Genomic DNA, 18,609 nt, shown 5'->3' with positions numbered 1-18,609 from the left:
TCATTAAAAATATATTCAGGGTCATGAATTGGAATATAATTTAGTAAGGCCTCTTTAGTCTTCAATATTTTTTCTTTAAATAAAGCATTTACTGTATGATTGTGCCATAAAGTTTCCGATTTAGAAGACTAACAACTTTTATGTAAAGCACATGTAAACTTCATCATTCTTCATCATGATCAAAGCAAACAGCATTGAATGTTGATGCTCGGAAATACAGTTTCCTATGTTATTAAAATGTTTATTTAACATTTCCTAGTTTTCCCCTCCTCTCTCTTCCAAACAAACTAACATAGTTTATTCAGTTTCTTCAGAAGAGATGCAATTGTTGTGATGTTGTGTTTCATTGTAACCCATCTGCTGCTTAGGCCAGATATGCATTTTCTGGATGCAATCTGTTGGTTTCCAGTGGTTTACTACATGGTTGGCTCTATTGACAAGTAGGTAAAATCCTCAGAACTCTAAACATTGTCGTGTTCAGTGGTTTGTCATGTGTTGTGCTTTGTAACTGCATGTTTAAGTGTGGTGATAGTACTTGAAAAATGCACCTGCATGCATGGTTTGTGTCAAGGTGCTGTAATTTGGAATTTCAGATTTCTGCCAAAGGATTTCAATCACTCAAAAATGAGTCACTATCTGGTTGTCCTTTATATATTACTTGGCAGATCAGGCCATCTTTTTAAATGCTTTCTTTGGTATTGAATCTCTAGGTGAAATGTGCCCTAAGGCTAGTTTTTTTACAAAAGCAGGAATGAGCCTAAAGTTACTCCCATCAATCCACATTAAGGCACATAAATAAATTTACCAAATTGTCAAAAATGTTGAACTCCCAACAGCTCCCACTGAGTTCTAGTCTAACCCTACATGAAAGCACCATATTTTTGCTCCTACATATTGGCCGAGATTGTTAAAGTTTGTTACGAGATTTAGACACACTAATAGTAACTTACATCTAAAACCACTAGAGTTCTTTGAAAATATCACCTACTACTTCTACCTAGCCCTTTACTATTAAGCATTTATAAAAGCATATCTAGATTTCATGGCATCACTGATTGACGAGTCAGGCTAGAACTCAGACTAGAAGAGACTCTTTCATTAGATTTTCAGTATATTCCCATTTTTAAACAGTTATCACTAACACAAAAAAATTAGCTCTAGTAGAGGGCCCAATCCTGAGGCATCTGGGCATCTACAATAGTTATTCTGTCAAATACTGGTCCTATGGAAGTCAGTTGAGGTGGTGAGGATGGGGAGGGTGGAGATTTACCATAGACTACATTGATAGGTGAAATTATGACAATTCCAACAGCAGCTCTAGCTGCTCAGCTTGTTTCAGGATCATGCCTATTGTAAATGGACACATATATACCTACAAATTTACCTTAGTGACAGATAACACAAACTGGCATTCATGATACACTGATAGAAGTTATCTTAGAACTTTTAGGATACGTCTACACAGCCTACAGCAGAGAGACTCCCAACTCACATCAGAAGAAAAGCCCAAGTTCTAGCCTGAGCTGCAGCTTTATGGCTCTGTCTACGAAGCTATTTTTAGAGCACTAATGTGAGCCCCACTAACCCAAACCTGTCCACCTAGGCTGGGAGGCTTACTACTGGTAGCTGTGTAGACATAGCCTTAAAATGTGTTGCATTCTAGCCTTCAGAAACAACAAAGAAAGGTCTTGGGCATGTCATTGTATTTAGCAGTATCTTATTTGTCATCTCTGATTATTTTTTTTATAATTTCCGAATGATTACAAATAATCACAGAAACTGAATAGTTGTTTTAGCTACAATTAAGCCAGATAATTCAAAACATTTATGTTCTATAATCTGTCAACTGACTTGTCAGTTTATAAATTATGTCCAGTGTTTTAAATGCTGGTTTGCACATAAGCATTTAGAAACAGTTACATATTGAAGTGAAAAAAAATCAATAAAATCTAGTTCATACTCACAATGTAAGATATGCTAACTTCATTTTTTCCATACAGTGACTGACTGTTCCAAAAATGCCCCCGCTATTTACTGTACAGTTTGCAGTTCAGTAGTCAATTATTTGCTTTGGCCTGTTTGTGGCTAAATGCAAGGGTTGGCCATTTCCTTGATGTGTTTAATGACCATAGTGGTCCTGTCTAGTTGTACTACAATATATCACCATATATATTTTGTCCAGCTATACCAAAAGAAGGACAGGAGACACTTGATATGAATTTAATCAGGCCGTGGCTATTAGAGGTCTGGGACTACCTAAAGAAGTGCACAATACAGACTACTCCATGTTTTTTTCAAATTACTACCCAGGGCTTCCACCAGCCCCCCTTCATTTTCCATCCAGATCCCTCAGCCAACCGTCCACCTCCTCTCACAGGAGTGTTAAGGTAGACTGTAAGAAAGGAGGGTTGGCTTCCTTTTGTACCAATAGGAGCCCCAATTGCCCCCCTTCTGTTCCTTTAACCAGCATCTCCTTTTAAGTCCTTTACCAGGCCATTTAAATGGTCACTGGATGCCCTCCCTATGGAGTACCTACATTGAACATCCACCCCACACTTACAAAATAAGTGATGACATATAGCCCACCACCTTTTGTGCTCACCATAATAGGTCTTCCCTAACACTGGTAAGGGAAAAATTCCTTCCCAGCCCTCCTAAAAAAGGAGCAACACAATGCCCACAGCAGGTCCTAACCAAACTTGAAATTCGCACGGAGGGTGGGTACTACCTTGCCTGTTGCATAGAGAAAGGGCTTCAAACGCCAAAGCTTGCACCTTTAAAGCCTTCCACCCCTTACATTCCCGGGGGGCAGACCACAAAGCTTTTCCCACCTTTTTGAAGGACTTTCCCCCCCACATAAAACACTGCTACCTTCCAGCAGCAAGCCTGATTAATGTTTCCCTTACTTAAAGGTGTGGTACGGTCATGGATGGTTTTGTGCATGGACTTTGGACTTCTTTTTTACATTGTAGACATGTGGACTCATCCCTGCAGCGCCTCACACTGGTGACTTCTGGGAATTAGCTCGGTTCCAGCTCTGGAGCGCCCTCTGCAGGCTGGTGATCCACCTGTCCTCTGGCCTCTGTGTCCGTCCCTGGACATGGTGCCCTTTTCCCTGGAGTGTGGCCCCTGGCAGTAACCCCTCAGTCTTAGGGTCTCCCCTCCCAGGGATCCCCCACCCACTATTCCCAGCTTGCCTCAGTAATGGCTACTGCCAGTCATTGTCTCCCCCCCCCCGCCCCGGGCAGACTTCAGTATCAGCCACTCATCATAGGCAAAGGGGTTTGGACCTGCTGCCTTGGCCTACCCCTGGGCTGCCCTCTGCAACCCCCAGTACCTTTTAGCCCAATGCTAGGCCGCAGCCTGGGTCTTTCCAGGGTGGAGCTCCCCAGCTCCTCAGCCTTTCCCCAGCCCTGCTCCACTCAGCACTTTGTGTCTAGCTCCCTGCAGCCAGGCCCTTCTCCCTCTACAGCCAGAGAGAGACTGTTCACTCCTGGCTTCCCTGGCCTTCTTATAAGGGCCTGTTGCTCAGTTTGGTGCATGGCCCCAGCTACAGCCACTTCCCCCAATCAGCCCAGCCTAAAAGCTGCTTTCTCCAGCCACAGCCTCATCCCAGGGCTGTTTTTACCCCTTCAGGGCAGGAGTGGGGGTCCACCCAGCTACATACATACTGTACAAGATCATATTAACTTTACTTAAATCAAATCCAACTAAATGTTAAGCAAAAAATCAATACTCCAAGAACAGTTCACAAAATGTGGATACCCCAATACTTTATCTCAACTCTTCTTCTTTATTCCTTGATATGTGTGCATTTTATAAAATGTTAACACATGGAACACTACAGCATTCCACAGTATATCGCAATTTAAATGGGACATTTAAGTGGCCTATTAAAGAGTACGTGCTTTATAAATTAGAGAGGTCTCACCTGCATAAATATCTTCAAAACTGTTTTAAAAAAACTGCATGTATGTAAAAAATACACAAGAGCAGTTAGAGACGAAATTACATGGTCAAAAGAAAATCATAACAAATGCTCATTTAAGGCTTGATTTTGAAATCGGCTTGATCCCAATCCAGCATAGCCTTAAGCTCAAATCCTACAAAGATTTAAGCGTGTGCTTAGTGCTTTGCTGGACTGAAACTACACTGTTCTCTTCACACAGGACTATACTAACGCTAACAAGGTACCTTCCAGTTCACACCCTCAGCATCCAACTGGGGAATGACTGCGCAGCAATTTGGTGCACACTGCTATTCACACCCCGTAGTCCCAACAGTGGAGCAGTGTAGATAAGCCATTAGATTTGTACCAAAACCTTTGAAATGGATTTTTCATCTCAATACATGATTTAAATGTGCACACTCAGTGGAAGAAAGTGGTTTAAGCAGTAATGTTAAAGCAAAATTTCCTTTAAACTAACATTTTCTCTGCATCTACATCCTACAGCAAGATTCTGCTATTTGACAAAAAGGATGGTATCATGTCTACTCATACAATCAAATGTGAATGAGTATAGGCACCTAAAAGATCAGTTGTATTAGAGTTATGACTGAAGAGGTAGAGAAATATTGGGGCATATACCCAATTGGTGTAAACTGTCATCACATGAATGGAGCTATGATCATTTTACACCATCTGAGGATCTTCCCTGTTCATTTTAATTTCATATTCACTACTCTGTGGTTTTCCATGGGAGACATCCAGAGAAATGGTCAAAAGAAAATTCACAGCCTGGCTGAGCTTCATCAAAACAGGGCCTCAATTAGCAGAAGTTTGTTCTACCATGTTCCATATGTAAGTCATGTGTAATATATACAGGCATATAGGCTATGGATAAGGGTTGTGTAGGAAAACCATTCAAGATTAAGAAAGGAATAATTAGGATAATAGATATCTTTGATAAGGGAAATATTCCTAACTTTTTTTAATAATTAGGAAGAAAGTCAGATATTCCAAATAGCCATTGCTGCCATTTTTAAAAAGAGCTTAGATATTATTTGAATATACTAATAGGAAGTTAGCTAAAAGATTCTAAACTTATTTCAGCTTTGGAAAGTAGAATAATTGAGATCTTATCAGAATATAAAACTTTTTTGTTATATGTAGTTTTTTATTTGTAGTCACAAGGGCTATATTTTTAAAGGCCAACACAATGGTAGAATGCAGAATTAAATGTAGGTTGCTAGGAGAAAGATTAGAATTTGATATATGAGCAGGTTAAATGCATGCCAATAAATACTAAATATAGAATGGAATTAAATTTCATCACCAACTATACCGCACTCCAAAACCAATTAATATAGAAAATGGAGCTATGTACTAAATGTGAAAATCAAGACTGGAAATTTTATGGGACTGGATAGGCAATGGTTTTCCTGTCCAACAAGAACTTTGAAATTCTAAAAAAATTTCCAGTCCCAGTTAGGATGAAAAGTCATGGCCTCAATTTTTTTGTGAACTGAAAATCTGAAAAAAATAATTTGGTCACATCAATCAAAACATTTTGTTTCAATTTCAAGTTGTTTCAATTTTGACACTAATTTATAGTAAAAAGATTTCATTTGGCAATGTAAGTTGTTTGAAACAAAAATAATTGATGTTCCCTTTCAAAACGTGTTAAATATGGTGTTTCAACATTTTTTTTGAAAATGTTTCAAAATTGAAGTGGGAAACTTGTCAAAACTGACCTTTCATACAAATGATTTTGGTTTCATCAAATTCGAATTTTCTGATAAAAACTGTTTGAAAAAAAATCACTCCTAGCTCTAGATTTTTATGCATTTAGGGCTTAATACAACTGCTGTTAAGACAATAGAAAAACTATTTGCTTCACTGGAAACTGGATTGGATTCATGGTGTGTAAGAGCAGAAACACAGTATAGTTTTAGACAGAAGATCAAATCTATGGAATGGTTTCTAGATATGTTTACATTTTAACTAGTTTTGCAGAAAATGTATTGAGAAGTCACGAAACACATATGGAAGTTGTGTTGTCATATGGGTAGTAAGAACAAGAATAAGATGACGCTGGACAAAAGGAATCGTCTCTTCCAGTGTCTTATTACTTAATATCGTCACTTCACATCAAAACTGTTTAGTTTTTCCACAAAGTGTCTGCTTTCTCTTAAAAAAATCAGTTTAATCAAACCCCAAATTGGAATATTTTCTCTATGGGCTGGGCTTCATAGCTAGCCTGCATCTCCCATGATGCTCCATGGCCAGAGACTTCCCCTGATTTGCCATCTTTTCTCTCTCTCCAAGAAGAAAGATAATAATGTATCATGGGACATTTAGTCTGATCAGGGAGCCTAGCCCATAGAAGAGAATGGAGCAGGAAACCAAGCTACAATTCCCAGGAGGTCCCCGGCAGCATTTCCAAACTGAAATATTTTGGTTTTCAGCCAAAATATTTCAGTAGTTGAATTTTGACCATAAAAGTTAAGTTTTCTGTGGTGTGGAATTCACTTTTGTCCAGCTTGTCCTAATCCATCCCTCCACGAATGCAAGTCAACCTCATACCATTCTATTATGTTGCAAGCACATTCTTTCCAGTTCTGACCAAAGAGTTTTGTCATGGGATTGTTCCAGTGCTTTTTCTGTCTGCTCAGAGGTTGCTTGTGGTCACTGGGGATCCAGTTACTGATGTGGGTTGTCCACCTATTTTCTTGCCTATGGGATTCGGAGGAAAAACAAAACACACCACAGAAGGCTTTTTGACCAACTCTACTTAATTCAGAAATTATCCAGGGACATTTAAGATGATATGGCTGATTTTCATTTAACACTATTTTAGTTACTTTTGAAATGTAGTTCTTTATAAGTATTTTTGTAATCCACTCAAGGCTTCCAGAATTGACCCAATGCCTATTGGCCTCAATACTAAAAACTAAGCACATTTATCAGGCTGAAATATACTGGCATCCCAAGCTATATCCTCCCCAGTTGAAGGAAATCTTTTGAACAGATTCAGACTGCTGCCCTCACTGCAACATATAAAAGAAAGATAGTCTCACATACCCTCTAGGTTGTCTCCTCACTCAATCTTTGAGCTATACCCTACAGCTAATGAGCTCCAAAAAGGAGCAAAAGCATTTAAAATAGGCCCTGTAGTATTAGCCTAATTTAATACCCTTCATGGCTTGGGCCTGAAGGCCTCAGTCTACCACTTGTGGGGGCCCCTCTTAGGTGGGTTATCCCCTACTGGTCAGGTCAACCATCTCTCCTCACTTTTCTCTGTTGCTTTACTAAAGGAATACTGGATAGCACCCTTCAAATCAATTTGTGCACCCCACCATCAATAAATTAATGTTTGGCAGCCTCCCCACCAGTGAGTCCTCTTTCCTGGGCGCTACATCTTTGCAAGGCTCTGTCATTGCTGCTGCTCCTGCTTCTCCACTAGTATACGGAAGGCTCACAATTTCTCAGCTTCTTATTCTAAAACCTTGGCCTTCTGTGCTTCTCACTTCCTCTCTCTCCTACTCTTAAAGGAGCAGTGGCTCAAGAGACTTGTCTCCTTCCTTCCTCCCATCCTTTTTTTAAAGTACAGAATCTCAGGGCCATTGTAGCCCCTTTGACAAGAAGTGCAATGTCTCAGGCCAGTCTGCTCCCATGCACCTGATTTCCCCTTTTCTAAATCAATTAGATCTTGTCTCCACCTTTCCCCCCGCCAGTGAGGTTCAAATTTGAACCTACATGGTTATATCAGTATAACTTGCCACATAGACACTCTTATTCCCATATGAGAGTATCCTCATGGGGAGGGAGGTGTTATACTAGTATAAATTATCACTATAACTGGTAAACAGGCTCTTAGTAGTGCACAGGTTGCTTGTTTCCTTCCCTTACAGCACGTTAAAGGACCAGTGGTGCTTGGGCCAGTGTTTCTGTCATCTCCCCTCACCTTTAGTGAAAATAACAGTGTTCGCTCAGCCTTCTTGCCAAGGAAAAAATTCTATTTAAGAGAAAAAAGAATGAGAGACACAAAGCACCTCGGTGCAAGAGGAGGTGCACCTAGATGGCTGAGGAGAACCTTCTTTATGTTATGAGGAGAGCCGGGGTAGCAGAGCAGCAATTTTACCACCATCCTGGAGAAGAGGTTCTGGGCTTAGTTTAAATGGATTTATTCGGGAGTGGAGCATAAACTGAGGTGGCTGTTTAGTATTCATTAAATGGGGCAGAAGAGTGTGTAAATTAATTGGGTTTTCAAGGCCCATTTTTATTATAGATGTGTGTTTTATATAGCACATTTTAGATAAGGAAAAAAAATCAAGAGCTAAATTTTGTTCTGCCTTCATTCAAGGCTAACTATACACAACAAACTCACATAAATACATTTTATGTTTTCTTGTAAACACTTGTGGAGCTAAAAATATTTAGATGTACATTCAAAATATTGAAACCCTGTTCTTCAGTGAATATGTATCAGTATGAATTTTAATTTTTCTTTTTCCAAGAGACATTGGCCTTATCCCTTAGGCTGGAAAAGGGAATCCTTTGGCAGTTTCCACTACATAAATTTGTGTGGGAAACTATGCTCTGAATGTAACTTGATTCCTGCTCTTGCCTGTGTAATGCTGCTGCTTCTGGAAAGCTACCCTTGTGCAAAAGTGATCCTTCAGTAAGAGGTAGAATAGGGAGCCAGTGAGGGACTATGAGATGAGAAGCTAGAAAGCCAGCATATCCGACTGCCTCCGTGCGAAGGCCTTGATATATGAAAAGGTAATTTTGTGTAGGAGGTAAGATACTTATATGAAACAGGTAATGACAATGTAGTGAGTTGTGGAAGACTTTGTAGGAAAAGGGGAATTAATACATATACACATGCACAGTGTAGTGTAATTTTACCAACATTCTTTTAGTGAATGGAGAAGGACAAGCAATCCTCGGCAATCTACCAACAGGATTCTATTTTACTTCAAAGAACATTATAATTTTATTCACATTGTCTCTGTTCTACTGAAACACTTACATGAAGCTGATAGTTACAGTGCTTTCAGAGACCACCATCAAGTGATAGGAATCAAATGTAAGATTTACGAGCTCCCAGGATATGTTGCAGTTAAGTTTTTCTGACTCATACTTATCCTGCCATGTATTTATATTGGTTTTTAATTCTGTTCCTCTTTACAACAGCCTAGATGATTTGCTAAGATGTGGGGTGACCTTCGCTGCCAACATGGTGGTTGTGGACAAGGAAAGTACTATGAGTGCTGAGGAAGACTATATGGCAGATGCCAAGACTATTGTAAATGTACAAACGCTCTTTAGGTAAGTGATTTTGTAACTAATCCATACAGCTATGTTAGGCGTGAAATATTTTAGAATTATTTTTGTGGAGGGGGAGATGGAAGTGTGGCTTCTCAACCGTTTCCCTTAACTTCATTTTTTTCTTAAACACCACTTTATATGATCAAGCAAAAGTTATGCTGCTTCACGGTAATATACTCAGGTCTCTTGGGACATGGAAGGGTAAGACTCAGCTCTCAGATATGACTCCTTACATTCCAAGATGGCAACTTGCTACTTTTCCAGAGTCTTTGGAAGGTAACTGACTAGTCTGTGGGAAGGGAAAGAAGGCCAGTCAGCCCCCCTGGAAGACTTGAGATAGAGGAAGGTCACTGGACCTTTGTCTTAACAACATCTTGTGATAAGGCCATAATCCTAAACTCATTACAGACAGCAGGTGCTGGGAGAGAAAGAGGACTACAAATTAGGTGAGTGAAGGATTGATGTACAGTAACTTGGACAGTTGTTCAGATTTTGAACCAAACTAGAATTTTGCTTCTTTTGAGAGGTAGCCACCCCTAGTTAAGGTCTGTGTTACATATCACAAAGTTCCAGGGGACAGGGAGGAAAAATCTGAATCCAAATATTGAAGAAAAATAACAAGTTCTCTTTCACAATTGAAATAAAATAAACCATTCACTCATTGCTTGCAAATGATCCAGCAATAACTATGGGAAGGAACTAGAAGATACAAGTGTATATGTGGTCATAAGAGTTATTTTTGTCTTTCTCTAGGTCTAATAATCAGAAGGGACTAAAGTGTTCAAAGTAGTACTTGAAATTGGTTCTCTTAACAGGTTTTAATTAACAATATACCATAGCGAAGTCCTAACTTGATAATTTTCACATACTTTTCCATCTGTCCTGCTCCTGGAAGAAGGTCTATGATCACAGCAAATTAACAAGTAGTCAGACATGTTCCCACTAGAGCAGGCTCTCTTTCCTTTGTCATAGTGTCATCTATACCATCAGGATTAACTGTGAAGAGAAGACTTGCCAATATTTCCATTACCAGTGATTAGGTCCCACTAATTGTTTTCCCTTGTAGAAGAACAAATGCCTCCTAGCTCATTTGGTAGATCGGTGCAGTTCCCAGTAAAGCACTAAACCTTCTCTCTGAGCAGGGATTAATAGCAGTGTAGACTGTTCAAAGGATGCAAAAGAAATCAGAACAAAACCTTGCTTGCTTTAGCCAGAAAAGACACTCACACAGATCACAAAGGAGAAAAAAAATCTCTCTTTAAAAAGTATTACTCAAAGTCAGAAAAAGTGGAAGGAGGCTGAGGAGATGGTGCTCTGATGCTTTGTTTTTATACCCACTTTTGCCTAAGATCCTGGCTGGAATTCAATGGCATCTCTTTAAGATCCTGATTCAGCAAGGCAACTAAGTAGGCACTTAGCGTTAAGGATATGAATAAACTATTGGCTACAACAGTGCTACTCACATGTTCAAAGATAGGTATGTACTGAGGTGCCTTGTCAAATCATGGCCTAAAGCACTAAAATGAGGAAATGATTAATTTGAAACGCATTTTTGCCAGTGTAACACAGTTTAACTATTAGCCCTTCAGTCCTTCACCTTAATGAGAATTCAGTATCCCTTCAAATGAATTCCAAGGGAGTTTTGGCATAGTAGAGAATGTAAGATTGGGCCCTTAATTTTGACAAGTCCATAGCATGCTGAAATTTCATCTGCAAATATTGTAGAAGTTGCACTCATTCTCATGATGAAACAAAACATTTCAAGTGAGAAATTGTATGAAACTGACAGTGAAACAAGGAAATAAGGAGGGGGGATTTCATTCTCCAATAGTCTTAGTTTTGTGACAGATTTTTTCTTTTGAAATTTCAGCAAAAATAGTTGAGGACATTTCTATGAATGGGGTTAGGGGAAATAAGTTTGTTTGTTTGTTTTTAATGGGCAAAATGAAGAGAGACCTTTCTTGAACAAGTCTAGCACTCCATTCTTTGGAACAGGGACTTCAGATGTAGATGAGAGTGGCCTTTGTGGGAGGGGATGGCCTTTTGCCGCCACATGAAAACCCTTAAAAATCCAAGTTATAAGCCTTTGAAAAAATAAAGGTTGCACATGCTCAAAAAATTCTTACATTTTAGTAGCTAAATTCACAGAGATGCAGTTTGCACAGAGCCTTTTCCAGCCCAGCGCTGAGCAGAGCTTCCCCTGCAATTGCAGCTCTGAGCTGTTTTGGGCCATGCCAGGTCTGGACTTAGGCATCTGTGAAATGCCTTGTTGAAGTAACTCCCACCAGCACTGGTGATAAACATCCTTCCACCATGCAAGTCACACCCTCTGTATATGTGTGTAACTGCAGCCTGCCAGCCACACCTGGGTTACACTATGGCTATCATCAGCCTTGGCTATACTTCAAGGTGACCTCAGCACACCCCTACTCTTCGATTTCTCCCCAGAAATATATGTCCTATACTTCCCAGCCTTCTGAACAGTACAAGTTATGTCAGGTCCGTTATTTCTTTAAATAAATAATATCCACGGAACTTGCCACCCAACCAATGGAGTTTCTGGATACTTTAGTTTAGACACATTGGGTTGGACAAAACAATAAAACAAGTTTTGTAACTACAAATGATAGATTTTAAGTGAGTACAAGTACAGAGGCATAAGAGTCAGAAATGGTTGCAAGACAATTAAAATTAAAATACAAGGGGTGCTTAACTTAAACTACATTAAATCCAAAGCAAACATTCTCAGCACACGTTTCAAGGAGGCTTACTGACTCAACTACTTAGGCCAAGATCTCTTCTCCTAGAATCCAACTAATTCTTGCTGTGTCACTTCAGGACAGGAGGAGGAGATTGGAACAAGGAACTATGGTAGGGTGAGCCTAGGTCTCAAAGCTGGCAGAGGGGAAAGAGATGGAACCTGGGACTAGGAGCCAGGGGCAGGGGGGAAAGAAGAGTCTGTGGCCAGTAAAGAACACTCTCCTCCAAACCCTAGAATAGAACCCAAGATTCCAGAGTCTCACCATTCCCCTAGTTTCAGTGAATATCTGTGAAATCCCGCTGGCAAAGTGTTCCATCCCTATTTAGGGCTGGTCCACATAGAGGATGGCAACCGACTACTGCTAGAATTTAGCCTTTTAGCTCAAGTGCCAGAGATGAGGGTGGTGGAGCCACTGATGAACCATGTAGGTGTCAACACATGATCAAATTTCATTTTTGTAAAGCAAATGAACAACAACCCTAAAAAACTGCACAAAAAATGTTCAGAGAACATTAAAGTTTCAAAGTAAAGTACCCAAAAGTTAGGAAAAGCCATAATTAAGTTTGGCTTTGCAGATGTGTACAATTGTTCTATGTCTGTTAACAGCTTGCACCATGTTTTCACTAGATGGCAGCATAAGCTCATATCTGCAGCATAATTATTATTATAAAAATATATAATTACAAGAAGGCCAAAAGAGGAGTGAGATTTTCTTTGTGTTTTTGACCAAGTTAGAAAAGAAAACTAGGTCTTAAAATGAAATATTTACCTATAACTAGATTTTCAGAAAGCTTTCATAATCTTTTACCAGTAGTATTTTATAAAACAAATGACAGAGGAATGGAAGAAACTAGTTTCTACCCTGTGCACCAACATTAAAGGAGAAAGGATGTAAAAAGATGTATCAAATATTGATGAGGTATTAATGTATAGAAATAATTTGTTACTAGTGAAAATGCACAGCATTTAGACTAGAGGTTTACATTCTTCAGAGAATTTTGTAATGAGTTTCATAGGGCTAAATACTGGACCAATTACTTTAACAGTTTTATTAATGATTTGAGACCAAACTAGAGCGCATATGGTAAGGTCACTACATATGCAGATGTAGCAAATTTAGAGGCATGGGTGGAGGTGGTGGGTGAAGATTGCTTAATCTAGATTATCCTATAAAATAGCTAAAAGTTTAGTGTTGGAACACGCTATTTAATACGTTAGCGCAAAGTGATATTCTTTAGAGAAATAATGCCCAAATAAATTATATTCTGAAAAGTTTTCAGTGAGTTAATATGATGGGGAAAGGGGTTCCATGTATAAATAATCTGAGCAGGATGTGAGAGGGAGAGCAATTCAGGTTGGATTCTAGGAAACATGATTCTACATTTGAGATTTGCTTTGTAATAAAAAAAATAGCAAATTGTTACCTGACTTTTTCAGCAGATTGTTACCTGAGTTTACCTGAGCAACATTATAAAACAATTTTTAAGCACTGAAGTATTTTGTTAAAATGTGTAGTTCATGACTACTATGGTCTTTGCATCTTTGATTCAATAGTACTTTTAAAAATTGAGTAAAGTGAATATACAGTAGAAACTAAGTCACATTGAATGGGATCATTCAAAAATTTAGAGATCATTCTCTAAATGGAATCAATACTTTGACCTCAGTGAGGTAAAATGATACTGTTGAGCCTAGGGTGTGGATTCTTATGGAAGTTTTCTGACATTGCTCAGTGTTTTACATTGATTAATAATCTTGCTCAGTTTAAAGTTGCCTTCCTCCTCAGACAATGAATGTCCTGTTTATAGCATCTTTGTTTATTTGCTGAAAACAAGAAATTGCACCATGCCAATTAAAACTCTGGCACACCACCAGTTTGACTCAATCAAAGCTCAAAAGAGAGTAAGAAAGTATGTATTAGTCTCACTGAATGTAATCTGAATCTTTAATCATTTGGATGCAAAATAACAAGCTTTCCTTAATTTTTAAGTATAAATAAATGTATTGAGCAATGGATAGGTGCTGGCTGGCCAAAAGGCCATTTCCCCCCATTTCCTCACTGATATGTTAAACTTGGGGTGAAATGCAGGGCCTCCTCGGTGGATGCTCTTTTACTCTAAAATGGGCTTCCCTTATTATTCTGGCAAGCCTAACTGACCCCAAACATATATTTTAAGGCCTGTCTGGACAGGAGACACTTGATATGGATTTAGTCAGACCACAACTTCATTATTAGATGTCCGGCACTACCCAGGAGATAAAAGTGTACAGTGCAGGTAACCTCATGTTTATTCCGTAATTACCCAGAGGGTTTCCACCAGCTCCCGCTCTTTTTCCATCCAGGTCCTTCCAGAAAATCCATTGCCCTTGTAGGAGGTAAGGTGGGTTATAAGAAAGGGGTTGCTTCCCAGCCGTTCCAACCATAGCAGCCCCAATCCCCACACTGTTCTGTTCCTTTAACCAGCACCTCCTTTTTAAGTCCTTTACCAGGCCATTTATCTGGTCACTGGATGCCTTCCATATGGAGTACCTGCACTGAACATCCGCCACAAGGAGGCACAAGCAATTAGCTTTTCTGCCTCCCCCACCCAAACCCAGTCACATTTCCAGACATCTTCCAATGGCCTTTTGTATAGCAACCCAAAACATGTCACCCCCCAAATTTGGTCAGGTGAACCCCCTTCTCCCAAATGAACTCAGTTTCTCCATTGTGCAAGGATAGTTGAGGACTCCTGCAAGCTGAGTTGCCAATGCCATGTACCTCAACACCTTCCCCATCCTGATGGGCCATATAGGTGACCAGCATTCCAGATCCTCATATGCCACAGCTCCATGGCACCAGCAGTATCTACCTTAGTTCATTGCTCGCTCCTGGTGCAAGCCCATGCACTTTGTTGAACTGAAAAGAGACAGGGAATCCACTATGCCATCATCCAAATGCGGGCATGTGCTTGGCAGGAAAATAGGTTAAGACTTAAACATTGTGGCACAAATTCCCTCACTAAATTCATAATCCTGCCGTGAGGTGGAAGTTTGGTAATTAATAACATGGAGAAGGAGGTTTCCAAGGCCAGGGTTTGCACCTTTATGGCAGCCTTCCATCCCTTACATTCCCCAGGGGGTGAGTCAGTTCTGCAAAGCAGACCACCACCTACCTTTTTGCAGCAGTTGGACCTTGTTTCCTCTCCACTGCCATAAAGCACTACTGAATTCCTCTGGCAAGCCTGGACAACACCCCCTCTTCCTTTAGGTGTGGCGCGGTCATTTACTCAGGTTTCTGTTGAGGAGGTGTTGAGGCAGGATTTGCATTAGAGGGTTATTTTTGTTCTATTTTTAGACCATATTAGTTGACATTGTGTCTGCTGAGCTGTATTAATTTATAGTATATGTTTTTTTAAAACAGTGTAAGTGTGCCCACTAATAGCAATGGACATCTTACAAATTCTATTCTATATAGGCATTTATAGAATACGCTTATGACTGTAGTATCCTAGTGCCTTGGAATAGTGCATTAAGCAACATGACTACATCCTCCCTGTGTTCGTTCTCATCTCATCCCCAGACAAAAAGCATATGCAGTGGAGTGTCTTGTTTTGGTAGGCTTTGAGAGCATTTTAAAATTAAATATGCCTGTTGCTATGTGTATGTTAGAGAGGCAAGGTCAAGTTTTGGACCATCCCCAGAGAAAGTTCTCTCTCCCATACAGATGGCTTTTACTACTATTGTTCCGACTAGTGAAGTTGTTGACCGCTGTCTTCATCCTGGATAGTCTTTTAGGTATCCTAGGCCTAGGCCATGGAGAGCTTTGAAGATAAGGACAGAGACCTTGAACTTAATTGGAAATTCTGTGGGAAGCCAGTGTAGAGAGCAGAGGACACGTGTCATGTGCTTATGGTAGCCTGTGCTATTGAGGAGATGTCCTGCAGTGTTTTGTACCCACTGGAATTTTCTAAGTGCTGAAGGCTTCTTGCCCAGGTTTATCACATTGCTGTGATCCAGACAAGAGGAAACGAATGCATGAATAAATACACCAGGTCTTTGTCTACTAGGGTGGGACAGAGAGTCTCCTAGCCAAGCGGAGATGATAGAAATCTTTACACATGGCTGTTGCTATGTGATTTAAGGGCCTGATTGTGATTTAACAATCTTTCTGGAGTCAGGGGCAGACAGAGGAGGAAATTATGACTGTGTTACATCTCTCCCCTTGAATCCTCCTCTTGGTCCAGAGGAAAAGGGGTCTGCTACTAGTATACCCCCTTAGCAGATTATTTCTGCTTCCACATCACCTCAGCTCTGCCTGTCCCTGCCCACTCCTCACTCACTGGCATGGGATGAGGAATAGTGGCTCCCTGAGACTGTTCTCATCCTTATGATGTGATCCTGTGCATGGGCTTAATGAGGTGGCTTATGCTCCTTTACTCCCCTGTGCAGGCATTTAGAGCAAAAGACAATTTTACCTGAACATTCATCAGATTAATAACTGCAAAGTACTTTCCCTAAAAATCCACTAGAGGGCAGACTTAATTTATGCGTAGCCTTACAGTCCAAAGAATAGTTTTGAAATTGACTCACTAGGAACAGTCACTTTGCATAACCTGATGATGGTCTAAATCCAGCGCTTCCAGGGACCCAATAACTTGCTTTCACATTCAGTTATGTATATCCAGTCATTAAATCGGGCATTAATCCTCCCTTTACAGTTGACTTTATGTATTATATTGCTAATATTCACATTTAAATACCTGCCTGATATAAGAAGCTACTACAAGAAAATCCTCTACCAGCAAATCCTTTGAAAATTATGCATTGCATGGTCCAGAATTAATGCAGAAATAAGGAGCCAGGGTTTAAAGAGGATTTTTTTTTAAAAGGAAATTAAAAATGAATCTTCCGCTTGCCTTCATTTGTACAACTTTAGGATTGCTTCAACAAATTGGCTTTCATATATTTCTACACAATCTAACACACAAGTGTAGAGGTTAATTCTGAGGATCGTGGGTGTGATTTCTTTAGCAAATGCTAGCATTTAGTTAGCAATCCATTACACCATTGCATAATGCAGGCAGACGCTGTTTGGTAACACTGCGCAGCTCAAAACTGTGTGTGTCGGTCTGTGAACCGGAAAACCAGGGAACTACAGAGTCAATGTATGCTCAGCATCCTGAATAAACATCCCCTGTGTGTTTTCTATATACAAGCACTGTCCCTTCTCAAACACAGAAGAAAGTACAATGTAGAGAACTTGTCATTGCCCAGCAAATTTTAGATTTTTCTCAAATCTGACCACCCCATTTTGCGTTAAATGATCACCACACTCAACAGTCAGATATTCAGATGACAAAACTTGAAGCTGAAGACCCATAAAATGTAGACAATCTTTAAGACAACATGCTGAAAAAAATCCTTAAACAAATATGCAAGGTTGCATTTAAATGTTTAATTATTTTCTTGTAAAATGTGTTAAATTCACACAAAATTTCACAGATAACTTGGTTTCCATGTATTTGTGTATTCTCATCCCCCATTTTAAAATGAGCATTTGTAACAGTCACATTTAAAAAGCTGAGAGACATTAGTGATTCCAGTGATGTTTCCCATTTCAAGAATACAGAATTATTTGCAAACTAAAAATGGAAGATAATGTTAAAGGTTGACCACTTATACCCATAAGCCTACCTCATTTCTGTAGGAAAGACTTCACTCTTGTAGGGTATACCAGCATTTCAGCCAAAGTTTGGCAGTGCTTACTCAGGCAAAGCTCCTGTTGGACTCAGTTGAACTTTGGTTTAGAGAATGTTCAGGAAAATCTAAGAGCAGTGATGTGACTGTAGTTCATGTTTGAAGCTGAACACCCTTCAGTCCCAACAGCTGATCCAGTTAGACAAAAGCAAACATGGCCCTATGTTACATAAACTAAACCCTTTGTCAGGGAACCCTTCAAGTGCAGGAGTGGTAAGTGTCCAACAGAACATCCCCAATGGCCACATAATAGGAAAGAGACAAGACAGTAGCAGACTAAATCAATTGATAATGGACCCAGATGTATATTTCTGAGATTAAAGAGTAGCGGTTCAAATATTTCAGGAGTAGTGGAAGTTGATCTATTGACAGCACCTCTGATCAAACCCTGAATTACCATTTTTTGAATGAAGGAGAAGAGAATGCAGTTGTCATGAACATTTTCTCCTAGATCTGAAATGGGAAAATCATCTATGTCTTCCTACTGATACTTCTGGAACCCAAGTTCTGGCTGAGAACTGAAGAGATAAGGGTTCCATGATCCTAACACACACCTTGGCTGAAACAAATATAGTTCTTAACTTTTTAACTATGACACTGGGTGATCAACTCATTTGGCAACATAGAACTAGAGCACCTCTTTACATCCTAACCCAAGATCTAGTTCTTCCTATTGGTATGGCTCTTGAGGTTGGAAATTGAGAGATGTTTCAGAATATTTATCAAGTTCTCACCTACCGTGAATGAACAACAAGAAGTAATACAGTTGCAAGTAGAAAAGTTTTTGTGGCCTGTTGTGAAAAGTCACACATGGATCTTATTGTGTGTCCCACAT

General features: G+C 39.7%; 1 protein-coding gene across 8 annotated transcripts in view; it reads left to right on the top strand.

The window, feature by feature from the left end:
• Positions 1-18,609, top strand: part of KCNT2 (potassium sodium-activated channel subfamily T member 2) — a 282,967-nt gene that overhangs the window by 204,817 nt on the left and 59,541 nt on the right. For 5 of the 8 annotated variants that reach the window (XM_050961380.1, XM_050961378.1, XM_050961374.1 and 2 more), the window contains 2 exons: positions 369-440; positions 9,140-9,274. In XM_050961380.1, the coding sequence (XP_050817337.1) occupies positions 369-440; positions 9,140-9,274 (207 nt within the window). The remainder of the gene's footprint in view (positions 1-368; positions 441-9,139; positions 9,275-18,609) is intronic. The other 3 variants (XM_050961381.1, XM_050961379.1, XM_050961375.1) reach the window with 1 other exon arrangement.

This window comes from Gopherus flavomarginatus, chromosome 7 (assembly GCF_025201925.1).
Source record: "Gopherus flavomarginatus isolate rGopFla2 chromosome 7, rGopFla2.mat.asm, whole genome shotgun sequence".
NCBI classification, from domain to species: domain Eukaryota; kingdom Metazoa; phylum Chordata; order Testudines; family Testudinidae; genus Gopherus; species Gopherus flavomarginatus.
This window is presented reverse-complemented; position numbering and strand designations above follow the sequence as displayed.